Below are 27,482 nucleotides of genomic sequence, written 5' to 3' on the forward strand. Positions count from 1 at the left end.
ACCATGTACACTAGCTTAGTTTATAGTTAGCATGCCAACATTTGCAAATTAGCACTAAAGGTATGGCAAACGTTGATGTGGGTTTTGCAGGTTTTTATACCACGTTCATGTCATATGAGATGGATGGTACAGACGGATGGTACAGACTGATGGTACAGACTGATGGTACAGACTGATGGTACAGACGGATGGTACAGACGGATGGTACAGACTGATGGTATAGACGGATGGTACAGACGGATGGTACAGACTGATGGTACAGACGGATGGTACAGACTGATGGTACAGACGGATGGTACAGATGCGAAAACAAGTGTAGTGTGGACGGTTGTATGATTATAGAGAAGAAATTAAATTGATTTCATATATTGAGGTTTTAATTTCATTGAACATCTGACTTTAGCTGATATATTTATACAAATGTCTGCCTTGTGGTGGCACGATGGGAAAAGTCAGGGAATTACCCAAGTCTCTAAGATTCATCCTATGGGGACCACAAATGTCTGTACAATATTTAATCCAATAGTAGTTAGTAGTAGAGATATTAACCTCTACCAAGGAGGTTATGTTTTTACCCCTGTCCAGTGGTTTGTTGATTGGGTAATTTGTTTCTTTGTTAGCAGAGTTACACAAAAACTACTGAACAGATTTTACACAACACATGGTGGAAGGAAGAGACATAGACCAAGAAATAAAACATAAATTAAAGGCTGGACCCAGAAATTATTTTTCAATTTCTTAACATGGTTACAAAAGTATTTTTATTGACATTTTCATAAATTTCCCAGGGGATAATTCATAGATCTTAAGGAGAAACAGCTGCCAATGATTTTAGTCTTGAATGATTTTAAGGGGACTGTTGGGCCTTGATCTAGTTAAGTCTGGATCAAAATGGTGGACGACCAGCCAGCACAACAGGTGGTAACTGGTAACTGGTAACTGGTGTTATCTACCCATAACACCAGCTTGGCTAAAAATGATTTCCTGTTTCCATTTCAAATTATAGATGACATGGATGAGATATATATATATATATATATATATATATATATATATATATATATTTTCTGATATATATACACACACACTGATACTGTGTGTGCACACAAACAGATTTAGATTGCCTTTGGATTTACTGCTGGGAAAAAATAAATTCTCTCTCTGATCTTTATTTCAGTTTGATGAGTTTGATGCATATCAACAATCACCATCATTGCCTCTGTTAAGGTTGTTGACTGACGGCATGTAGATCAATCCAGACTTTTCTATCAGCGTCTCATTTAAATGAATCCCCACAGACACAGTTATGTTTCACTCTGTGTGTAAAAGGCAAGACTTTATGCAGCAATTACTTCCGATAAATAATCCTCAGTCATTTTGAGTAATTAACACTTGAGTTACAGTCACTGAGGTCATTGTATCTCCTGATTGGAAACATATTTCACACAGTAGTGTGATGGTTTAAAGGCACAAAGATGTCCCCCAGCCAAAGAAAGATGGTAAATGCAAATCAACATGTTTATCCTCTTCAGAAGCATATGATTATCTTTATGACTGAGGGTTTATGGGAAATGTGTGCTTAATTTTCACACACGGTGGCAATAAAACACCACAGCCAACTTGTACAAAGGAGTGATGATATTACAATAGATATTACATAGATATTGCAATAGAGACTAATTATCTCGTATATATCCCTAACAGTCATTCTGAAATTCTATGTGCTTACACACTATCACAGACAATGTTAATATTTAGTTTTGTTATATAACCAAGTTCCCCCACACTGTCTAACTTGCAATCAGAAATGTATTATGCAACGTTTTGGTACTAGACCTTTATCAGGCAAACATTTTGTGACAATGAGAAGTCAGGGAGTGGCCACAGGACAGCCACACAATCATATTCCTAAAAATTACAGGCTTCAATTGCAAGTTAAACTGCAGAAATGCATTTTTATGGCAAGCACAAAATCACCAGTAATTACAAATTCTAAATCATCATCATCATCATCATCATCATCATAAAATATATAATCAGGCCTCACAAAATTACAATAAACTCCATAAATATATACAATAACCATTATCAACAGTGATTTAGTCTAAACCGGACACTTGACCAAGCAGTTTCGGTTTGCTCTCATCTGATCAAATTCTCATTGGTCAGACAATCACTGACCAATGAGAATTTGACTGGACAAACCCTCTCCCAGAAGGTGATACAAGGCCCATTCTTTGTATTACCTTTTTTTTAAATAAGCATTTGTCGGAATCTGATACTAAATACTTGAAACAATAAGTTTAAAATTGTAATTATTATATTTTGCACTGTTGTACAATGATTTGAAGACATCACACTGTGGCTCAAACCAAGATGATACTTACTCTGTATAATGTGTTCCATTAAAGGTAGTGATATTCTGCTCTATGGGGTGTAGAGCTTTCAGCTGTGCAGCCCCATGTCTCTGGAACTGTCCCACAAGCCGTGACAATGACTTTCTCCCCAACTTTAAATCCTGCTTCAAACCCAACTTTCTTATTCTGAGTGACCATGCCCATTATGCAGTCTTGTTTTTACTATTGTGGATTTTATTACAAATACAAATATATTCCTGTTGAGCTGTTGGTAGAAATTCAGAAATCTTCTATCAGTACTCAGAGTAATAAAATACATGTTTATACTGATGTTAAGATCCTACACACGAGCAATGCAGAGCTTCAGTTACATTCTTAAACTTTAGTTATCTTGTGTGGAATGGAAGGTATCAGGAAGTCCAGGGAAAGGGGCGGGGTCTATAAAAGGGGGTCGGAAACTCACCTGGCCTGTCTTCCAGCTTTGAGGCACACCTGAGCCAGAGAGCAGGAGGCCAGCTTATTTTTGGTGTCTGAATTGGTTTTATCCTTTAAATGTTTTATACTTTAATTGTGAAACTCTAGAGCATGAAATACATCTTTTAGCTCATTGAATCAAACTAAAGATTTGTCAAACAGTTATTAAACATTTGTTATAGATTCTTCATGTTTGGAGTGAAGGAGTGATTAGCCAAGTAACAAGCTCTGCCTGAATGTAATGGAAATGTTGTTAAATAGATTTTTGGTCCCTTTAAGGTATTATTAACATGGCTATTTATAAATACAGATTCCTGTGTCTCTGGATTGAGCTGGGTGAGAAACAGTTGATGTAAACAACAGTTCAGTTTCCTGTGTCAGAGACAATTCATTCTTTACTCGTAAAATTGGACCAGTTCCCTGATGGTATTCCATCAGGTTCAAGAGAATCAGACTAGCAGATACTTATTCCTAAAGGGCTTGCCCATTTTAAAATGTCTATTTACCTCTGCCAAAGAGGTTGTTTTCTTCTGTGTTAGCTTGTTTGTTACCAGGATTATGCAAAAATTACCCAACCGATTTCCATGAGATTTTTTGTGGAAGGGTGGGGCATGACCAAAAAAACAATTAAATGTGTGTGCGATTTGGAATCGGGGGTAGATATAGGATTTCCCCCCCGCTTTCTATATTAATGTGAGATTGCACATTTATCAACATTGATTTCTCCGAATAATTCATCGGTCTTGATGTTTAGTGGAGCGATTTGAGTGCATGCAATTTGATGCAAATAAAAATCTGTATCCAGTGACTTTAAATGTGGTTCCACAAGGGGGGGCCATGGAGGAGGTATGCGATCTCTGAGTGTCATTCTAGTTAGCAGATTTAAGTGTGGACAGCTCAATAAAAGGTAAAGCAGTGTGTTTGCGAGAATGGGCCAAACTGACGTACATCCTGCAAACGTGTCTCTGGCCACGGCTGTCACCAGGCATATAGGAGAGCTGATAGTGTGTGAATGGATGAGCTCATGAAAGTCCAAATGCAAAGGAGCTTTGCTCCTTTGCTTCCAAAATTCCATGGGATTTATTCAGCAAACCTCAAAAGCCTAAAACTTTTGCCTTTCATCCCAGAAGGAGGTTACTCCAAAAAAGCTTTCATGACTCTCAATGACTCACCCGCTGATAGCAAAGCAGTAGGGGCATGTGGTGCTGCTGGGGGAGGCAGTGCACAGAAAACAAAGCGCGATTTAGTGTGTTATAAAGTTACAAGTAAATGACATAACACGATGACTGATGACTGAACAACCATCTGACCACAGACAAACACACACATGCTGCAGGGTTCTTCACTTTGTCTGTTGACTATAATGTTGTACGGTTGAATTATGAGTTTAGCTTTATTGTGAGCCGTATGTGTACTGTGCAGCTCTCTGCGTATACACAGTATCTTATCTGCAATTTTTCGTCTGTGGCCGGCTCTATAATATCTGGGAACTGAAGAGAAACATTTTTTTATTACATGTAACTCGACAGTTCATCTACATGTCTATATGGCTCTTTACATGATCCGAGCCCATAAATCAAAAATGTCTTAATAGTCCTAGTGTGTACTTTGTTTGACTGTGGATGATAATTCACTTTTGATAAACCTGATGACCTGATCTACAGTATTTTTGGTGAGACAGAAGCTTTCATTTTTTCCTTATTCCACACATTTATTTAGGTTTAATTCTCACATGTCTGAAAATCAAGGGACTTTTATAGCTGCATATATAACTGTATATACTGTATATACACACGGCTCCAAAAAATTCATGGAGCACTTGAATCACACATCGGATCTTGATGAACGAATTATTCAAGTTGAAAATCTTTACACATGTACATTATATAATTAGTTCAGAATAAAATTACGTAACAACGGTCAATGGAAAAACCTAAATCCATTGAGGGCTGGATTCAAAACCACACTGAAAATCAAAGTAATTTTAAATCACAGGCTGATCCAACTTATGTGAATTTAAACACGGCAACTCATGTGACTCAGTAGTGTGTATGGCCTCGCCGTGCCTGAATGCACCTCCGACAACGTCTGGGCATGCTCCTGATGAGTCCGTGGATAGTGTCCTGGGGGATCTCCTTCCACACCTGCATCAGGGCATCACTGAGCTCCTGGACAGTCTGTTGCGGTAATTGGTGGCGTCGGATGCACCAATACATATAGTCCCAGAGGTCCTCAATTGGATTTAGGACAGGGGAACGTGAGGGCCAGTCAATGGCATCAATGCCTCCGTCATCCAGGAACTTGCACACACGGTCTGGCCACATGAGGCCGGGCATTGTCCTGCACCAGGAGAATCTGTCAGGAAGGAGGAGAGAGCAACTGTCTGTGGCCACCACGTGTAAAACCATTCCCTTTTTGGGGGGTTGTCTTGCTTTTACCTCCATTGAACCTGTTGTCACTTTCATTTGCACCAAAGCAGATGCATTTGATTCACAATCACTTGTGCTTCCTAAATGGACAGATTGATATTCCTGAAGTTTGACTCACTTTGTGTTTTACTGTGATGATTATGTGTTCACTTCATTTTTGTGAGCAGTGTATATAGCTGTGTATATAAATTGCTTTATATATAAGCACTGTATGGAAGAAGTAGCCTACTTGCAGGCCATTTGCTGAAAAAACGTAGCTACCAATACAACAATGTAACAAATATTGAATTACATTACTGCTTTAAAAATCGTATTCAAGTAAATGTACCGAAGTATTATCAGAGATGTATCTTTAAAAAAATGTATAGGAATTTATATATTGTAGCTGTAAAGGACTATTATCTACAGTTTGGTAGTTTATAGCGGTGGTTCTCAAATGGGGGTCTGTAGACCCCGGGGGTCCATGAAAAAGTTTACCGATTGATCCATTTATATTAGGCTACTAGGTATAAGGGTATTCTGTGTTGACATAGTAAAAATATTTTTAATACATGTCTTATATCTTTCTAAGACATTTTTCTTATGTTGATCTTTCACAAAGAATTGTAAAAAATATATGCCCTGTGTCAAGTATGTCAAATTATTCCAAGGGACATACATGAGAGGGTCCACTGAATATTTTGTATCTAGTAGGGAGGGGGTCCTTGGCTGAAAAACCACTGGAGAACCTATGGTTCCTCTTGGGGCCAGGCTTCCTCCAAAGTGCCACAAGATAAATCTGGGGGATACTGATATGAATAATTCGATCTGATACACAAATCTGTTTTCATTGATGGACTTAAATCTTTAAGAAACAGTTTGGACATTGAAGTTATTTAGATAAAACCACATTGGAAGTGAAAGTGTTTAAACTCTGAAACCTTAAGCTCTTTTTGTAACCTGAGAACCATCAGTTTAATCTTTAACAATGTATTGTATTAAACCTACCGATCATATTTTTTCTGCAAATTCTTCAATCCGTGAAGCAACTACACGTCATAATGATGATGACAATGCTTATGCTGATCCCAGGCTGTACACAATGACACAAAGGCATGTATTAGTTTCCCTCTCTCTCTCTCTTGGCTGCGTGTTTGCGCCCTCATCCACTGACGTTCACAGATGATGTTTCATTGGTTATTTGCAAGTTGTTCAAGGTAAAGGCAGAGAGGTAGGAGGAGGAGGAGGAGGAGGAGGGTTTCAGGAGCGCAGCAATTCGCTTCACTTCAGTGCGCAAGAACGCACGGAGTCAGTAAAGGGACGCACAGAAACCAGCGGAGGATTATTACTAGATTTTCACCTCTTTTACCAAATAATTTTGTATCTAACATCTAATACGTTTTTACTAACCGAAATAAAATACTTTGGCGGATATGTCGGGAGACGTTTCAAAGGGGATGTTTCTCCTTTTCTCCATGTTTCTGGAGCCCGTGAGTATATTCGATCACTTTGACTTTTTTTCCTCATGACTTCAACTTGTGCTGCTTTTCAGATTCTCTATCGGCTTCTCTCCTAATTTTGGCCATGAAAGGTTAACACATATTATTCTAGTGGTGAGTTTTCTATAAGTGGAAGTTGGTGCGCACGCCGGTGCTCTCCAAACCCAGTTTTGGATGCGCTGCGCACCGGTGGGGAGCTCGATGTCACTGGCCATTATGCAGTAAAATTGTATTTGTATAGTGACAAATCCTAATATACGTTATCTCAAGGCACTTTTCTTAGTGAGGTAGAAACCTTACAACATCACAAAGCAACCCAACAGTTCCCACAATGAGCAAACACATGGGGACTATGGAGAGAAAAACTTCCTTTTAACTGGAAGAACCTCCAGCAGAACCAGTTCCTCGACCGGTAGGGTGAGCAAAGAAAAACGGGGAAGAGAGGAGAGAGAGACCATAGGAACATGTGGATGGGCAGGGGGAGCAGAAACCCCAGCCCTCTTTTTCATTTTTTAAAGTTTAAAGTCCCCAACACTTCCTACAGCATCAGCACTGTTTTCTGACATGTTCACACTCTTCTCTCCAGGTTCAGCATCTGTCTTGCGTGTGTCTCCTCAGGCACCACAGACGAAGCCAGCAGCTTCTTAATGACATTTTACACCGAACAGAACATTGTGATTGTTCCTCAGTGACACTCATGTGTTTTATGTCCTTGCTGAAGCCACTAAAGGTGGCCGCTTGTCTCCCAACAGGGACGCCATGGCAACGACCTCCTTTGTCTGTCTCTGTACTCTCTGGTCTCTACTGTCTTTATCCACAAACTGTCTCCTGTAGAGAAGCATGTATGATTCATGCTGGAATTCAATGGGGAGGTCAAATCCCTCAGAATAGCAACCTGGCTTTTATATGAGCATTTGCACACACCCATGTTTCCATACCAGCAGTGATAAAAAAATCAAGTGAGGGAAATGATGGGAAGTGTTGTGCGGGGTGAGGAAGGTACAAGTAATGATGATCATCATGATGATGGAGTGCAGGACGTTTTCTCCTGATACTCCAGCTTGCAACGCTGAAGGCACCACTGATCCATCACTGACAGCATGTTCTGCAGTCACATAGTCCAAAGTATCACAGGACATGCGACATGGCCCGAGGAGTGAGATAAATCATAATTTAAAGGGGGGAGTCACCTTGTGTGGCGAGGAGAGAGGCTGGAGTCATATGGAGTCATTTTCTGGTTTACAATAGCCACATACTACCAGTCTGATTAATGTCCACAGAGAGAGAGACTCATCCACCTAAGTAACAGCAATAAATCTTGTGGTCCTGCAGAGGGTGTCTGTATGCCCTGGTGATAAACCCTCATGGATTCAGCTTCATATGGAACCAATTCATGCCTGAGGATTCCCCACAATTTAAAAATATGCAAATCTACGGAATATGACTGTTGAATCACCGGCAAGAGATTGATTTTGTGTCTGCCATGTGTGCCTGTTGGAGAGATTAATGGTGGCTCCGGCTGGTTCTTCTCGGGCGGACTTCAGGGGAGACGATGGCTGCGCTTACCTTCATGTGTGAAGCACTGTTTCAAGCTGTACAACTCTTTTCCTAACAGACAAATGAAGTGTCACCTCAGAGATGCACAGAAAACATGTTTAAAATGTTCTCTCCACAGGTGTTTTCAGTGCAGAATCAGATGTGCGACATGATGAGGGAGATAGACAAAGAGAGAGACGCGTGTGAGGCTCAGATTGAGAACAGAACAACAGGTATGTGGGTTTTGTGTGCATGTGTCTTGGCTGCACATTCTTTCTTGTTGAAATTTGCTAAATTCACCAAAGTGGCACAACAAGCTCTAAAGACAACAGAAGCTGTTCAAACCTCCCCTCTGGCTTCACATTACACTGAGCATGGTTGAACAGTGTTTTTCACCTAAAGCCAGCCACTTGTTGTCACATGTGCTCACGTTTAGTTTCAAAGTGATCACACTTCATCTTCCATTAACACTAAATGCTTTGAAGATGAACACAGCAGTGGGTGTGCAACAATGAAACAGATTTGTCTTTTCGATTAATTGCAGATGAAATAAAGGTAAGATGACACTGTATTGATCCCACGATCCAACACGCCACAACTTCAGAATGAGGTAGACAGGTGAAGGAAAAAGGCAATAGAATATGTAAAAAATTATATAAAAATACAAAATAAAATAAAAATGCAGAGAATTAGTACATAATATAAACCTTTCACTACAGATGGAAATATTGTTTGTAGAAAAATGTACTTAAAGGTCCAGTGTGTAAGTTTTACGTCTATAGGTGGAAATTGAATATAAAATAATTCTAGTGATGTTTTTACTAGTGTGTTTCATCTAAATTCTACAAATTGTTTTTTTCTTTACCCTAGAATAGGCCTTTTTATTTAATTACTTTATATCTACATCAGGAGCAGGTCTTCTCTACGGAGGCTGCCATGTTTTTTACAGTCGTCCAAACTGGTGAAACTAAACATCTTTTAAGTTTTTATGAAAACTGAAGGCTACCACAGGTTCCACTTAATGTTAAGAAGGGGAGGCTGAGGTAAGGGAGTATTCAGCTGCAACATGCAACTTTACCACTTGATATCACTAGATTCTACACACTTGTCCTTTAAGTAAAGTGCAGTGGTGCAGGATAATTGCAAAAGGTTTTATGCTGTATAAGTGCATTGCTATCAAGAGATATTGAAATAAATATATGTATATATGCATATATAGACTGTTTATAGGCAGGTAAATTATTCAAAAAACTGTGCACAAAAGGACATTTTCATTAAAAAAATTACACATTGCTAAGTGGAGTGTTGCGCACTTACAGCACACATTTATATTCTATAGGGCGATGACTCTACTTTGTTTAGCCTCTATTACCTGCCAGTGTAACGTTAACACTGTCTTTCCGAACTGCAGGTTTCAGGAGACTGTATTTGCTTTCACACAGTAAAAGTCATTAAATACTAATTATTTTTTCATTTAAATATCACGTTGCACGCTATAGATTTAATCAAATGTAAATGCAGGTAAATACTCCGGGTGATGTTGTATATCTCACTTGGCCAACTGATTTATCATGTTGTTAAACTGTTGCGCAGGTGCTGATTTTCAAGTGCTGTGACCTGATTCTGCATCCAGAGACCAAACACACTATATGTTGAAATGATAATGTGTAACGAAGCACAGGGAGCTGTTTTATTAGTCATGTTGGCTGCGTGTTAACTTTGGTCATCTGCTGTTTGGAACCCAGCCTGGCTGTAACGACAGCTGACCTGAGCTCACACGCTGTGGCTGCCATGGGAACTTCAGTGCTCCACCTTTAATCAGACTGTTGTTTGTCTGTGGACCTGATTAATGTTACAACAGCATCAAACACTTTCTGTCCAAAATCTTGTGTTGAAAGCGTGTTCTCTTCGATTGTATGGCATCTTCATGTTTGACAAATGTTGTTTCGCTCTCTCTGTCAGGTTGCAGTGGGACGTGGGACAAGATCACCTGCTGGCCCAGTGCTGACATCGGAGAGGTGGTTACCATCCCTTGTCCCAAATACCTCTTCTACTTCTCCAGGGATGTCCTTACACGTAAGAATCACATTTGCTAAATAGGCTGTTTGTGTGTGAAATAACGAAAAGACAATCAAGTGACTACTCTGTGTTGGTTTGTGTGATGGTCCGTAATCTCAGAGGTTTGTGAGGCCTTCTGGTAGAAACGTTAAGGTAGATCTTGCAATCATGCAAAGTTAGGGGTCACTGGCACTGAGATTTAGAATTTAATTCACATTCTCTCCTCAATGAGGTTTATTGAAATGGTGACACCTGTCTGAGAAAATCTGTGAAGTAATGGTCAGTGCCATCCTTGTAGATAAGAAGGAAAATGAAAAGTAGGAAAGATAAATGGGCTCGCAACTGAACAAACCAATTAGCAAATGCTCTAATCCATGTTTTTATAATGACATGGATCAGCTGACTATGTGTCTCATACTGTATAAGATAATGACAGAAATTCTGCTCATCTTGATCCTACAATAAAGGGACATTTCACCAAAAAAAAAAATCTAAATTCACTCATTACGTTTGGGGTCCCCAGTTACTTCAATTGTATTGGATTTGGCTGCAACACTGTTTACCACATAAACTCCAAAAATGTTTTGTGGACTCAAACACTTCACCCACCCCTCCATCGGCATAGTGGTGAGTAGATGATGAGTGCATTTTCATTTTTCGGGGAACTATCCCTTTAACCTCTCATTTGTTGTTGTCATCTGCTGTTGAATCTCTATTGGCATCATAATGCTCCATATTTGAGACCAAAAGTAGAAATTATGAAGTACAGATGGCATCTTAACAACTTATTCTCATGATGTCATTGTTGCCCATGATCCCCTGTTGTTTCTATGCTTCCTGACCTCCCATCTCATAATTTAGAGTATCGTAAAACTCAAAACACATGGCACAGCCGAGCCAAAAAAGACAAACTTCTCATCCTGGCATCATCCACCCACAACATATGTTTGTCCTGGTTTTATCTATGAGAAGCCTCACAGGGAAGCAGTACGAATTATGTATCGCTAAGGGAAACCACTCTCTTGAGAATTTACAGGATGAATTAACATGTGTTTGTACAGTACTTCCTGAGATTATTCCCCCCTGAATTTCACGTATATCTCCATTTGTCATTAATTACCACGGGACTCCTCAGTGTAATTATGCTGTAAGAGTTGATGCAGTTTTGTATTTGTATTTAGAGAACACTGACTCAGGGACATGGTCCTTTCAAGGAACACTCATCAGTTTTTTTAAATATTTACAACCAATTAAATAGCTACTGTATGTGCACTGTACTGTATGTGTGCCAGTGATATTGATGAATCCATAGAGCATTACAACAACTGTACAGTTCCCTTGGTATTTTAGCATCTTTAGCTCATTGTTTTGGTTCACTGATCTCATAGCATAGTTTTTTACTACCAAAAAAAGGCATTGTTTTTGTTTTGATATAGTCACTGTACGTTACAGGGTCAGGCCCAATCAGCAACAGCAAAGTGATTTGCTTGTGAAGATATTGCAGCATTTAACATCTATATAGTTCCCTCAGGTGGTGAAGACCTAAACAAATCTAAAATAAAAAAATGTTGGGCTTACCTGCATCCTATGGACAGAAACAACAGGTCCAAATGAATGCTAAACAAATTCACCATATCACATTTTCATGTAATAATATGTTGTTGTTGCATTTACAATGCTGCTGTTTTTTTATATGGTCAAAACCTGTGTTTATATCTCCTGTATATGTGTCAGTCATAGTGACAAAACCTACAGAGAATTGCATCAACTCTGCATTTTCTATCAGCTCTAAAGAGCTGTTTAGCTTTTTAGCATTGTTTTGAGTTTATGGCCCACAAACTGTAATTGCTCTCATGAACCTTGTTTAAGGGAGGAGGTGGCAGCTGTTTTCAGTAAGTACCTTACTGAAACCTGTACCTAATACAGACAAGGTTGGTGATAAGCTACTGCAGTGCTGCAGCATTTGGTGGCTAAAGAGCCATATTTTGTGTCAGTACAGGTAGATGTTAAAAAACGACTAAAACGAAAGTGAATATTGGTGCAGATTCATAAAGATATCTGAAAAAAACCCTTCAAACTAGAATGGACAGGGGTGAAAACATAACCTCCTTGTCGGTGGTAATGTTAATGTAATGCTAATGTTGCTTTGCGTTGGATGTGTTAATATTTGTATAAAAACATGTTCCCAAAATCAGATACCCACAGCCTTATCTGTACTATGAACAAGTGTAAGGTGTGGTCAACAGATTCCAGCTGTTAGTGACTGCAGTGCTTTTACATTGAACCTGCCTGAGGTGGCTCTCTCCCCATGTACACTAACCAGTATTTCCCCCCAATCGTATTCAGGGCATAGGAAGGAACTCGAACCAAAGACTTACTATCAGTAAGCAACGCTCTATGTGGAGAAAGACGTTTTTTGGGGGGGGAGCAGTGATGTGACCCAGATGGGAGATGGTGTGACCTGAGAGAGGAATGCTCTCCTGGGAAAAGAGAGAGACAGATGTGGAATTGCCAGATTTGTGGGGTTGAAGGCAGAAGTATATTTTGCAGACATGTCAGAGGTTCACAGGATCAACAGGCCTTTGCTGTTCAAGGGACCAGAATGACGTGCAGAGGCCTTACAAGAAAGACGGGGGGGATTGTAAGTGACCTCTGCTCCACTGATGTGCATGATGTAAATTATGCAGTAAATCAGCAAATCAGTGCAGGTCTCTGCTGGTTAAACCTGATCCGCTCTTAGGTCATGTAGCAAGGACTTAATTAGGGGTTGATAAACAGTCAGATTATTTGCATTGTAAATTATTGTTGGAGACAGGTAAGAGCCTTTCATCTCCAAGTGTGAGCATGTCAGGGACCAAGTGAAACAGCCTTGTTTGTGTACTAGTGTCCTGTTTTCAGGTTTCAGAACTTTGAGAAGGGAAGCATTTTAGAGAATCATGTATAGTTTTCAAGAAGTTGCCCTTCTTGTGAATTTAACAGTTGTGAAAGAGATTATTGACACATCTCGAGCCATTGATTTCACACAACAACAAAAAAAACAAGGAACAGAAACATGGCGCCAGAGATTCAGGGGCCAAGTCATAAATTTTGTTGAGATAGAGTTTGCTATTTTCATGAACTCCTAGTGGGTCTTACGCAAACATACAGTCATTCATCTCTTTTAATAAGACGAGCAACTCACCCTCTCTTCAGGCTCAGTGTGACTCAGTCTCGGTCTCAGTGGCTTCACCTTCATGCCACAATATTAAGCTGAGCTCAAGCTGTTCATGGCAAGCTAATATGAATCTTCCTCCGAGTTATAATTAGGAAGGATAAAGCATTTGACTGTTTAACATTGACAGAAAAGCACATATATAAAAATCCTGGAAATCAAACCGATGATGGGGTGATTAACTTGTTTGAGTTCTCCTGGTTGTCGTGCATTACTCTGAAAATCCTTGCTGTCATGTTTTGGGGGATGATGAAAGCATTCTTCTGGCAATCCCTCAAACAAGCCAAATCCAGTGGTGGCATGGACTGAAACAACAGGGGCTTATCATCGCCTTTGTGTCTTGTCATGTTGTTTGAGGAGGCTAAGCCTTCGTCTTCTCTGCAATACGCCACTCAGGTATTTGTGAGCTGACCGTATTTTAATGCCAAATACATTCTAAGACTTTGGATTGTTGGTCATTTCCCAACACGGTCTTGATTTGATAGTGGCTTGTGCAGCGATATGGTTGGGAAATGTGAGGAATGTTCTACATTTAGATTTCCACACTTGCATTTAGCACGCGGATTAAATTGTCGCCAACACACACAGCTTATTTTCTTATATTTACAGGATAGGAAATGGAGAAATGCAACAAATAAATGTGACACAATAAGAGACTTAGCTAAATCACAGAGACGTCTTATTAATGATTAGTGCCTCATCTGAATAGTGAGGCATTTACTTGTTGAATTTTCAGTATAAAAGTCTGATAACTCCTGACAACTCTTCTGCAACACATCTTTGTCTGCAACATGACCTAAATATGAAAAACAATGGATTTCATTTAGATCATGTTTATACCCATGAAGTACTTGTTTGTACTCAAGTCAATTTCTCATTTATTAATTTTTTTATAATTTCATTGTGTGATAGATGTCTGATTCTGATATTGATGTAGTGCTGCACATAGATGCGGTCATTAAAACTAACGAGGAGGTCCTAATACATCTCAGTTGTTTTCACTGAATTAGCTTTGAATAAAATTTGTATCTGTGTCCTTGTTTTTAAGTGATACAGACATTAAACAATCCCAAGATTACAATTTTCCTTTTTTGTCTCATTAACTCTGATGCAGCTGTATATAAATAATTTAAGGAAGGGAATATGGGGTTAGGATTGAACCCGAACCCTAACCCTTCATTCACTTTTTTCTCTCTCACTCAACTCTGCTCTGTTCTATTTTGTTCTACTTTCATTACCAGCCAGCAAAAGGGCATGGGCAGGCCAGTGTAAAAATATCTCTCTGCTCCACTGTTGGCCACCTGGTGTGTGTGCGTGCATGTGTGTGTGTGTGTGTGTGTGTGTGTGTGTGCAACCTGGCAGTCTTCTTAAGAAACATATGGAGGCAAATACACATGGGAACAGTCCTGGCATCTCTGAGCCAGTGGGGCGTACTGATCCCCTTCACTCTTTCCTTCTACTTCCTTTTTGTATATGAGAGTATTCCACTGAGACACATGCATCTCAGAGTGACATAATTAATTGTGAGCATTGTTTTTGCCTTGCAGGTCACACACAAACACACTCTCTTACACACACACACACACACACACACACACACACACACACACACACACACACACACACACACACACACACACACACACACACACACACACACACACACACACACACACACACACACACACACAGTAATACATTACACATTTATTTGGAACACACTGAAGCTGCCACAGCTTCAGCTTAATTGTATTCTATAAGAGTAATGTTGAGTATTCCCTCTGCCCCTCTGCTCATTAGGTAACCTGTCAAAGACCTGCACTGAGGACGGCTGGACCCCGATCAGCATGGACTCCTACATAATGGACTGCGGATACAATCCCAACAGCACCATTGATGATAATACGGTCAGTATGGCAACCAGTTTAAACCCCCACAATGGCCCCATGTTCCTATGGTTGTGTGGTCGACAAGTTAATTGTCACTCCAGATGATTTGTTTTCAGTTTGTGTAACTTTTCTTTGCAGGGACACTTCTTCACCGCCATCAAAGTGGGTTACACCATTGGCCACAGCGTGTCGCTCATCTCTCTCACGGTTGCCATCATCATACTGTGTCTCTTTCGGTAAGTAGATCCATCAATCCTCCCCTAATGTCCCCGCATGAAGGCAATCAAACACCTTTTTTCCATCATTTACAACAATAAAATTCCGGTTTCACACCGTACTTCCTGCATTTTATAGAAGTTTTACTGTGTTTTTCACACAGTAATGTGACTGACAAAAAGAAATTGTTGTTCAAATTTGACACGATCTGCTGCTGCAGCATCTCTCAAGCAAAGTGGTCGAGTGCAAGTGGCCATAAAGTCCATGCACTTAAGACAAGCTGCTGTTGTTCACAGCGTGTTCCCATCAGTCCTATATGGTTGCAGAGAGAAAATATGTGTTCATGTTGGCATGGAACAGCACGCATCATTAGAATAGGTTTATGAGGTTGGTGTGTAGCTTCTATTAAAGGCCCCACTCTTCATTTGGGTGTGTTTGCTTTCGGACTGTTTGTGTGTTATGGGCTAAACAACAGGGGATGTGTTTACTCCTCGGCCTTAAGAAATGCCAATGGTTTGGACATGTGAGCAGAGACACAGGATGTGAACAGCGTTTGACTGTTTATGTTCAGCTGCAGCCGCGGTGTTCAGGCAGCTGGCCGATGTTGTGTGTCATCGCGCCCGTTTCTTCTGGGCCAACTCTCCTGATGGGTTTACACAATTCACCCTCCAATCATAAGCTCACCGGGAAGGCATTTGTTGGAAAGCATCCAGCAGAGAAAATTTAGATTAGTGACATTTTTCTCAGAGAAAAACGCCTGATTTGTCCATGTTTACTTCTGTTCTGATGTCAAGTCATGAGTTTTTCACTTTTTTTCTGCCTGATAAATATATGTTTCAACTGGAAGATGAATTCCATAGGAAGTATGAAACAGATACAGATGACTTGACATTTAGAAAACAGCATGGTTCAGCACAGTAGGAGCCCATCACAGGGTATGAGTCATGTACAGTAAGTGTTTATAATGGCTACACTGTTCACTACATATAATGGTGGAGGAAGAGCTGAAAGCTTTTACTTAAGTGAAAGTACAAATATATGGACAAATGGACAATGTACTCAAAGTCCAGTTAAATCACATTAACTTTTCAGCTTGTGTTAAAGTAAGTACTTGCTTTTAAATAGACTTGAAGTTTTAAAAGTAGACTTAATTTGTCTGGTTTATTTATTTACAGGAAGCTGCACTGCACGAGAAACTGCATCCACATGCATCTCTTTGTGTCTTTCATACTGAAGGCCGTAGCGGTGTTCATCAAGGACGTGGTTCTGTACGATGTTGGCGAGACAGAAAACTGCCAATCATCTGTGAGAGCGCTCTACACTCCCCCCACACCCCTCTCTCTCCGTGCTGTTGAACACTCCCGCCTCATTCGCCAATATGTCGGTTTTATTAGCAAAGCCGCACAGTTTATCGATTTTCTTCCCTGTATAATCAAAGGTCCTGCTCCACGTAGATCAAGTTAACTCCTCAATTGAAAGCAAGCAGCACTGAAGTTTTTGTACTGCATCTATTTAATTACTCACGCACGCAGACTTTACTGACTTTAAATCTTTGTCTCAGAGTTTACTTAACCTGCGAGAGCTCAAGTGCTCCTGGGTGTAGCACTGTTTGCTGAGTGGCGTCCACTCCTTATGTGCCATTTCCCCATTCATGTGTCCAGCAGGATGTTGTGAGAGTTCCTGTTTGCCGAACATAAACCTGAACAACAGACAGCTTTGTCAATAAATCACATTAAGAGTTTTGATCAACGTGTCTCGAGCCACATGATCGTTAAAGTATCGTAAGTGCTGTATGTGAGATAAGGAGCCAGATAAACTCCAGGATCTAGTTCCACTTTCATGAGGCTTTTTTTATTTTATTTGATTGATCAGGTCACCAGCGTCAATGGTGTAGGCTCAAATCTCGCTCCAGCTGAATCTACTGTTTTATCACAAGAGAGGATTAGATCAGCAGACTGTAAATCACCTGCTTCACTGTCTCTAACCGATCGTTAATGGCTTAATTCAGATATTTCCTCTTCAGGGTACACAGATTGTCCTAACACAGCTGCTCACTCTCTCAACTCTTAATTTAGTGAAGACGGAATTTTTTTTGTAGAAAGCAACACATGACAGGGTAACAGAGATGATGTCAAACTGGAAAAACCTAATTTAAAATATCATTTGGAAGAATGCAAATTCCTAAAACTCCTGCAAAGAACAAAACCTTTATAAACAACCTTGGAACTAAAAAGCACAATGTTTGTTTTGTTGCTGCAATGATTAATGAGCAGAATTACAAAACTTTATTTTGAAAAGTTGTGAACTTGCAGGTTTAAAGATTGTGTGAATTGCTTAACAGACTTATGAAATAACCGACATTCTATGTATGTAAAAATAACCAGTTCGGTAAATCATTACAACGTGTACGTATCAAAGCCACATACGTGAATAGTAATTAAGCAAATTCAGTTTCATATTATGAAAAACATTGACTATAAAATCTTCACATGCAGATTAACCATGTGGGATCAACACAAACTGTTCTAACGTCACTCTGCACCATAGAAAAGGTGACATTATATTGTGGAACTGTTTGAAGAGGACTCACTAAGGAATAACTAGCAGGTTTACAACGGGCACTGCACTAGTTCAGGATCAAACAAGGCAGACATTTTTAGAATGCAGAGATTACAACAAAAACATTGGGCCAGTGATGGAAGAAATCAAGTTACACTAATACAAGTAACATGTGTTTCCATGCTGGTAAAACTGTGGTTTTCATTATATCGCAAAGATTTCAGCTCTAATGACAAAGATCAATAGGCTCAATATTATACTGAATTACCTTAGAATATGAAGCACATCTGAGGAGGACGTTCAGTTTTTTGGTTGGGGTTTCCATTTAGCTTTTTATTGGCAATCAGAGGTTTTGCAACAGACTATTACAAATGTTTTACTTCGTGCCTGTTTTTTACAGATATACATCATAAAAAACAAGGTTACATTTTTCATTGGCTTTCATTTCTGATACCAACTTTACTATAACCAACACAAAGTAAAACACAACTGGGACTAAGAGTAGAATTCATGTTGTGCACTCATCTGTCATGTAAAGTCTTGTCTGTGGACAAAGTCAATCCACCTCGACAATACACTGGTACATTTATCTTGGTGCAATCTCAGAGAATATGGTTTCACTTCTTTAAGAAGAAAATGCAAAGCAACCTTCAGCAGGGAGAGACTGCATCAAGTGACAGGGACCAGTGAAAGAGAGGATGCATGACTACAAAGATGTGCCAGGACACTGATTTCCCTTTTAATGTTAAATCGGAAGCTGTAACCAGGAGATGGCTAACTTATCCTACAATTATTTGCAGCAACAAACCAAATAAATGTATGCCACAACATGTTGAACCACATCCAGAGCATAATTTTCCTAATACAAATAGAAAGTTAAGTTCATAAGCAGTAAAAGATATCCCTGCGAAGATATTCACGACACTGAATTTTTACCTCTACCATTGTTCAGTGGTTTCTGTGAGCTGTGGCTCAGTAGATCGAACGAGTCATCCACTGAGGTCAGCGGTTCGATCCCACTCTCCCCCATTCAGCGTGCCCTTGGGCAAGATACTGAACACCAAATTGCCCCTGATAGCTGTGCCGGCAGTGTATGAGTGATGTGTGATAGAGAAAGTGCTGGACGTAGATGCATTGTATGAATGTCTGTGTGAATGGGTGATTGATAGAACTATACTGTAAAGAGCTTTTAGTGGTCGTCAAGACTAGAAAAGCACAATATAAATGCAGACTATTTAAATAGTGTCACATACTGCAGACCTATTGAGTAACATTTGCAGAGCAGGTATTGCGACGGCATCTGTTACGCCCCCTGAGCCACAAACATCAGTATCTTCCCATGTGTGGCACTTGAGATTGAAACCATCAATATGAATCTGAAATACACTTTGATTGCAGATTTAATCAGTCTAGAAGGCTATTTGCATAATCAGATTCAGCACAATCATAACCCATGTAGAATTTTCTCTACTCACAGTAGATTATGTTCATATTCATTGTAATAATGACGTCTCCTCACTGCTGCGTTTGATTAGTGACTTGCCAAGTCTAACAGAATCTGACATCAATACTTATTTCAGAGTAATTTACTAAAACCGTTCTCCATGTAGCCTCGTCTGCCGGCAACGAATTTGTCTTCATCATCTGACTTGTGATAGAATTTAATTTGTGTACATTCACTGGTAAAGCAATGAGCCACTAACACTATGGTCTGTTTTTTAGGTGGGCTGCAAGGCAGTGGTGGTCTTCTTCCAGTATGGCATCATGGCGAGTTACTTCTGGCTGCTGGTGGAGGGCCTCTACCTCCACACCCTGTTAGCCGTCTCCTTCTTCTCCGAGAGGAAGTACTTCTGGTGGTACATCCTGGTCGGATGGGGTACGTGCTGGCTACCATGCCATATGTCTATGAATAGTGATGGCACGCACAAGCTCATTTTCAAGGACATTCGATCCAGCCATTTGCCTGGAGTGGGAACCAGAGATCGTCAAATGCAATCATCGGGCAACCTGAAAGTCTGTTGTGTCTCTACTACAACAGCCACAACATACGTGATCATATGTTAATGGAAGTGAGGTTTAATAAATGCTGTAGCTATGGGGGGAAATGCTGTGCCTTCCCATCTGCATATGAATGAGTCCTGCTGCCAGCTTTAGATGAGCAGCAGCAGGCAGTTGCCACTCTGCTCTTGTTATAATTCAGTCCTGCTATGCTTCTGCTGCTTATAGCTCATTTAAATAATTTCTGAATTTATGGCAGACACATTGTCTCAATAAAACAGATCAAACAATGTGGATTTGAACTTCTACTATCAGTCTAATGGTTGCTGAGGCAGCAAGGATGCTCCTTTGAGCTCTTGGTCCACTCACTACACCTCTGGCTTTTTGTAAGGGTTCACCATAATGTGCATGTATTAATACAGAAGAATTGGCTGAGCTCTTTAGTGCATTCATCTCGTGACACTATTTCTGTCCAACACTTTCATCTTTCAAATACTTAATTTGGCCTCTTGTCCTAAAATTCCACTGCTGCTTGGCTTTGAAATGAACATTCAGCAACCTCTCCCCAATTTTCTCTCCCCTTTTTTTCCCATCGCACTAATAAAGTGACTATAAATAGGCCTGAGATGCTGCGTCTGACGGCAGGAAAGTGGAAACAAGCGTGCAGCTTCCCTGCAGATACCCCCCATGAGCCAATATTGGCACAGAGCAAATATGTTGTTCCAGTTAAAAATGATGAGCGTATCCAAAATGCAATTTCACTTTAAAGCAATAAAATCATCCAAAAGATTAACAGTGCACACACCACTCAATGTCATATTTGGTAATGTTTGTTTGAACACAGTGGACATAATTGACATTTTCTCATTGAGATTATTTTAATGTTGATTTAATTTACAAATTGTCTTGTCTTGTTTATAGGGGCTCCAACTATCTTTATCTCGGCGTGGGTGATTACCAAGGCATATTTAAACGATCCTGGGTGAGTTACTCCTTTGTCTGGACTTTAATCTTGTTGATAAAAGGGATATCACCAGCCTTCCCTTTAGATTAAATGGGTTCATTTCAAAGCTTTCCACTGGCAGGAAGGCAAATGACTGCAAATGGTGACTTCTTTGTTAAACTATTGATGAGCAGCACACAAATAAATGAGTGTTTCATGGTAAAGCCAAAATGCAGTTACACCATATTTGTTTCAAATTATTTGAGGCCAAACTTTTTTTAAATGTGTTTTACTATATATAAATGATTACCTTCACCAAGGAGGTTATGTTCTCAAAAACGACTGAACTGATTTCCATGAAATTTTGTGGATGGGTGGGACATTTCTTAAACATGGCGAGATTGGCCGTTTGCCTTGGCGGAGATTTGCATTCTCCGAGAGCCCTTCTAGTTACAGTATGTGTAATTTCCACTGGCTTTATAGTCACGCCAGAACCTACAAGACAGTTAAACATTTGTGTCATTTCATCATGTCATTCAATGTGGTTAAGCCGCTTTTGAATCTCATATTTCAATTCATTTATTTGACTAGCTGGTTAGTTCACAAACAACAGAAGCGAAATTATTTTGTTTGTAGATGTGGTTTAAATACTCCAAAGGCAGAGGCGTAGTGATGTTTGTTTAAGTAGCGGAGCACACCTACAAGGCACATGTATGCAGGTGCATAATGTTATTACTGCTACAGCAGAAAAAGAAAGGTCTGAGCAATCCTCATTGGATTGGACTGCATGAACCACATTGTTCAGTTTGTGTCTTTGGGTTGAACAAGCTTTTGCCTTAGTGTGTTATAAAGTTTGTTATAACAAGATATTTTCACCTTATTAAGCCACACAAGAAACTTTATTATTATGTAACAAGAATATTTTCTTGTAATAACAAAAATGTGTCTTGTTATAACACAAACAATTTAACTTTATTATGCGATAACTTCCTATATTGTTATATGATCTAACATGTGCAGAGAAGAGATACATTAATGAACATGGCTCTTTTTCATGTTCTGAAGATTCTGCTCTTATTGAACATGGTGGGTGATGTGTATATATGTATATACTGTCTATAATAAGAAGCCAGTCCTCTTACTAGTAATACTGAGAAGTCTGACTCTCTGGAGGCAGCATCATTTCTCAGTGGTCGGGAACAGACGGGCCCATGGATACAGTTAATCTACACCAGCTCAGCTTTATCCAGGCTGGGTATAATATATATTGTATAAGATATATGATATAATATGATATATATCTATGCATCAGAGCACGCAATTTCTCTATATTTGTTCAACATCTTGGGGATCTAGTTTCCATGTTAAGATTGTGTTCTTGTTCAATGTATCCTTGGAGACTGTGCTGCTCCAGCTGATCATTGAGAAATGATGATACCCCCAGAGGGTTGCACTCATCCCGGTACAGCCCCGGGTTGGACTGCGAAAGAAATTAAGCCCAGGATTTATCCGCATGCACGTGGGAAGGGTACATGGGTCAGGTTGGTGAAACAAGTCCAGTCCTGGCTCACACACGCACACACTGAATGCGCTCTCATGTGCACCTAAATGACCGGGGCCATTAAAAATACAGAGATGGTAGAAGGGAGAAGATTAGAGAATGTTTTTATTGGTTGTTGGTTATGACACAGGAGACATATCTTCAAGCAGCTAAAAATATATATATGCAGCCGAATAAGGACTTCCATAACAATTCTATTTCCTTACTTGGAGAAAGAAAGATTATTGTTCTGGTGGGCTCCATCAGCACTACACCTATGTAACAAGCTCTTTTTTCTCTTATAAAGCTTTGTAAGGATAAATGTGTTTTAAATGTATACAATAATGGTAGTTAAACTTTAAAAATTTTTAGGAGAAATAATTTATCCTAACTTTCTTGGTTGGAATCGCAGTTTGTCTGGGGGTCTTTTTGTGTGGAGTTTGCATGTTCTTCACATGTCTAGGTTTTCCCCTGGTACTCTGGCTTCGTCCCACAGTCGAAAGACATGCAGATTGAGATAAGATTAACTGGAGAATCTCAGTGTGAATGGTTGTGTGTCTCTGTATGCTGACCCGGCAATGGGCTGGCAAACTGTCCAGGGTGTACCCTGCCTTTTGCCCAATGTGGGCTAGGATTGACTCCAGCTCCACTTCAGCAGTATAGATAATGGTTGGATGGATAGAAACATTCATTCTGACTTTCTTTTCTCCACTGACAGATGCTGGGAGACGATCGATGACAGTCCATGGTGGATCATCAAAACACCTATCTTAGTCACCATACTTGTGAGACTCGGCACCTTTTCATAAGTAACATGTTACATGCAACTCTCTGTAATGCAATCGCATTAATTAATTAATTAATTGTCTTGGCAGGGGAACTTTTTCCTCTTCATTTGTATAATCCGGATTCTGCGACAGAAGATGAATTGCCCCGACATCGGAAGAAAGGAATCCAACCAGTACTCGTAGGTGTTCACTGTCAAATGTCAACCTCTCTATTGGAGCATGGGATACAGTAGAGTTAGAGTATAGATTTTTGAATATTTGTGTCTGCCCTTATGTTACCATTGGTGAGCTATAATAGTCTATACATTAATACTCTAGCCTCGAATGGATGGGAGATTTAAGAAGTCTCTTGTCTTGTCTTTCTTCTTTTTCTATTTTTTAGGAGACTGGCTAAATCCACACTGTTGTTGATTCCTCTCTTTGGGATCAACTACATCCTTTTTGCCTTCATTCCAGACCACATCCACCCTCAAGTCAGGATGGTATTCGATCTCATTCTGGGCTCCTTTCAGGTAACATTGCATGACAGCACACAAGGTGTTGAGCAGCCCCTTATCAAGTACGGCCCCAGATAGGAAGAAAAACTGAAAGTTGAGTAAAGTTCAGTAATGAAATTGGGTCATCTGATTGAGTAAACAAATGGTTTGCGTAGCTGACGTGTTTAATTTTGTACAGTTGAATAATGAGGTTGATGATTTACCGAGTATTAAATTGATTGTAAACGCTGAGAGCCAAGTGAGAATGTGGAAACCTAGCAATGGAAAGTATTCCTAATTTATAACTGTTGCAGCTCAGAATGAAATCTCACGGGAAAACTTCCCAGAGATTTAAATGATGAAGCTCCGGCCTGAGCCTAAAGCTGGTCATGATCATTATTCATGCACAAACATTTTGAGTGTTTTCCCAGCTGTATCACTATCATGCTGGTATTTATTTTCAACTGCACAGTTCTTATCAGACAGTGCATATTATCTGCTTCTCTCTTCAACAGGGGTTTGTCGTTGCAGTTCTGTACTGCTTTTTGAACGGAGAGGTGAGTAAACACAAACGTACAAACGCTAAATGTCCTTTTACCTCCCCACTCTATCATACCCGCTTTAAGGTTCAGTGTGTAAGATTCAGGTTAAAGGGATCGATTGGCAGACATTGAATATAAAATAATCCTAGTGATGTTTTCACTAAATTGTACAAATTGTTGTTTTCTTTACCCAAGAATGGGTCCTTTATATTTAAATACGTTATATTTACATCGGAAGCGGGTCGTCTCTACGGAGGCCGCCATGTTTTTTTACAGTAGTCCAGACTGGAAAAACTAAACATCTTTTGAGTTTTTATGACAATTGAAGGCAACCGCAGGTTCTCATTCATGTTCGGAAGGGGAGGGTGAGGGGTATTCAGCTGCAACATGCAACTTCACCAATAAATTCTACACACTCAACCTTTAACTCTTCATCCTGTTTGCCTACCTCTTCCTCGTCTCTCTCTCCTCTGCAGGTGCAGTCGGAGATTAAGCGAAAGTGGCGCAGATGGATGCTGCAGAGGTTCCTGGGCGCTGACACCAAGTACCAGCAGCCCTCCATAGGCAGCAACGGAAACAACTTCAGCACCCAGATCACCATGTTGACCAAATGCAGCCCCTCCACTCGCCGGGCATCCGCATGTCAGGAGCAACTGTCAACCATCTGAAACTCTCGGTTTATTATTCTCCCTCTTTCTCTCTCTCTGTTTCTTTCATTATGTACTGAATGTGTGGCTCACTGATGCAATGCAGTTGATATTGGTTGCTGAAAGTCAATATGACATTTTAGTGCTGAAGCTAATATTTGTTCATTGTAATTTGATCCATTGCCTGTCAGGGAAAACAGAGGCAAGTGCTCAGTGTTTTTCTCCCTCGAGCAGAAAGACGACCTGAACCAGCATCCACGCTCCACGTGCTCAATGAACGGGATAAAAAAAAAATTATCTTAACATGGAGAAATAACAGCAAGAAAAACAGGGACACTCATTTTCACAAACAGTGTGGAGTTTAGGGAGCTTTACGCATTGCTCTGGCAGGTAATTTGATCTCTACATAAAGATCATCGTCACACTGATGTACCGCTGCGTTGAGGTCAAATGATGAGTCACCCTCTGCTGACTATTGACAAGTTGTTGAAAACCAATTGTCACAATAACATGAACTAAGAGGGGAGGGGGGGAAAAAAGATCCTCATGATCATGATGTGAGTTAAAAGGAGGTGGGATTCCCGACCTGCATTTTCCATCTGATGTTAGGCAATAGATGGAGCCAGAGACGAGCTGCGTCCTTTAAGAAACATGTTTATGAAAATGTGTTTGTTACACAAGAGGACTCCGAGCACTTAACTTAATGGTCCAAGTTGCCTTGGGGAGCGATGGTAATGACAGTGTCAGGCTGTCATAAAGAGTAGATACGGAGGAGGGATCTATAGCACAACCAGCACACAGGACGCTCCCTGTCCTGTGTATGACAGTTTTACACAGGACATACACTCTGATCTGAGTTACTGCCGGATAACATTCCTGAGGAGGGACTGTAGCTCCTGCTTGTGAAATTTATCTCAGTTTACCCGAGGCTTTTAGTTTTCTTCTGAGCGCTCGGTCGCTTAACAGACATTGTTTTTTACTGGTTCTGACACTAATGGACCAGATGTGTTTGATTATTCTTTCACAATGCACCACGTTAGGAATTAATATGTGGCAACAACAATTAACAAGTGCAAGAGCTATTCATTTACTTGGAATGATTTTAGTATCCTGTTCTATTCTATTTTAGTCTAGTCTGTACTGGTCTAGTCTTTTTGGTTCTATTCTATTCTGTTCTAGTCTGTTCTTTGCTATTCTATTCTACTCTAGTCTACTCTGTTTTAGTCTGTTCTGTTCTAGTCTGTTCAATTCTATTTTAATGTATTCTAGTCTATTCTATTCTGTTCCAGTCTAGTCCATTCTATTCAGTCTAGTCTAATCTGCTCTGTTTTTAAAGGTTAAATACATACAGTATGTAGTATTGCTTTATTTTTAGTAACTTTAACTACATACAGTATGTTGTATTGTATTATTTTTTGTCATTCCAGCACTGTTACATCATTGATGTCCTGCTCAGTTGGTTGCTACATTACTTTAGTCGAAACTGAATTATCTCAACAACCGTTGTGTAGTTTGCCCAGAAATGTTTGTTCAGACGTTGATGATTCAGAGGAGATGAATCCTAATGACTTGGTGATTCCCCTGACTTAATTCCCCCTGAAGTTCATGAGTTCATTTGTGGTTTTAAGTGAAACATCTCAAACATCTACTGGATGGATCACATTAAATATTTTGTTACAAACTTGGATTAATTGTCATAACTATGGTTATGATTAATGTTTTTATTTAGCACCATCAGGTGAATTTTTATCTTTTGTTCACTCTCAAATCTAAAGACATTCCCATCAGCCTCAGCCCTACTTTATGCTAATGAACATGCTAACATGCATGGTGGTGAACAGGGTGGACATAGGCTATCATAACACATACCACTTTATACACAGGCCTACATTTGAAGCCACATAATCGGATTAGACAATTTTCACGTTCAAGTAGCGATAGTGTTCAACGTTTAATTGAGTTCCCACCTTGTTCTTGTCGTACCGTGCATGTGTGTTGAACTGAAACTGAAATGAAACTAACTGAAAGTACCTCAGACTTAATGTCACACACAGCTTTTGTATATGAGACTGTAGATGGGCCTCATGAGTTGGTTTATAATTTCTTTTATGTTGATGACTTGTAGCGCTCAGGTGTCAACTGGAAATCAATGTTTACATTTAAACATGTGAGTTTCTCCCTCATTGCTATTGTTATAATGTCAGTAAAGTTGATGAAGTGTCTCTTATTTGTCAAGTTGTACATGTTGTGTACATATTGTGTACTGTACAGTGGAATCAGCTGTAAATATGTTATTGAACAAAATGTCAGATGAAGGTGAATAAAACCTTTTGCACTGTTA

At 39.8% G+C, this 27,482-nt stretch overlaps 1 protein-coding gene across 1 annotated transcript; it reads left to right on the forward strand.

The window, feature by feature from the left end:
* The first annotated feature begins 6,524 nt into the window (after positions 1 to 6,524).
* Positions 6,525 to 27,480, forward strand: LOC117778930 (vasoactive intestinal polypeptide receptor-like). Its single transcript, XM_034614854.1, has 13 exons — positions 6,525 to 6,729; positions 8,414 to 8,507; positions 10,237 to 10,350; positions 15,344 to 15,450; positions 15,571 to 15,668; positions 16,824 to 16,953; positions 19,930 to 20,083; positions 21,127 to 21,187; positions 23,407 to 23,473; positions 23,564 to 23,655; positions 23,859 to 23,988; positions 24,468 to 24,509; positions 24,971 to 27,480. Exons 1-13 carry the CDS (start codon positions 6,673 to 6,675, stop codon positions 25,160 to 25,162), a joined length of 1,338 nt encoding a protein of 445 aa, XP_034470745.1. The 5' UTR covers positions 6,525 to 6,672; the 3' UTR covers positions 25,163 to 27,480.
* The last annotated feature ends 2 nt before the right edge of the window (positions 27,481 to 27,482 follow it).

The sequence above is a fragment of the Hippoglossus hippoglossus genome, chromosome 17 (genome assembly GCF_009819705.1).
Source record: "Hippoglossus hippoglossus isolate fHipHip1 chromosome 17, fHipHip1.pri, whole genome shotgun sequence".
In the NCBI taxonomy this organism is placed as follows: domain Eukaryota; kingdom Metazoa; phylum Chordata; class Actinopteri; order Pleuronectiformes; family Pleuronectidae; genus Hippoglossus; species Hippoglossus hippoglossus.

Excerpts from the sequence above, each read along its gene's own strand:
- LOC117778930 (XM_034614854.1), top strand. The coding sequence starts at position 6,673 with ATGTCGGGAGACGTTTCAAAGGGGATGTTTCTCCTTTTCTCCATGTTT. Across the intron at positions 10,351-15,343 it reads CTCCAGGGATGTCCTTACAC|GTAACCTGTCAAAGACCTGC; the intron begins GTAAGAATCACA and ends TCTGCTCATTAG. Across the intron at positions 23,474-23,563 it reads CTATCTTAGTCACCATACTT|GGGAACTTTTTCCTCTTCAT; the intron begins GTGAGACTCGGC and ends TTGTCTTGGCAG.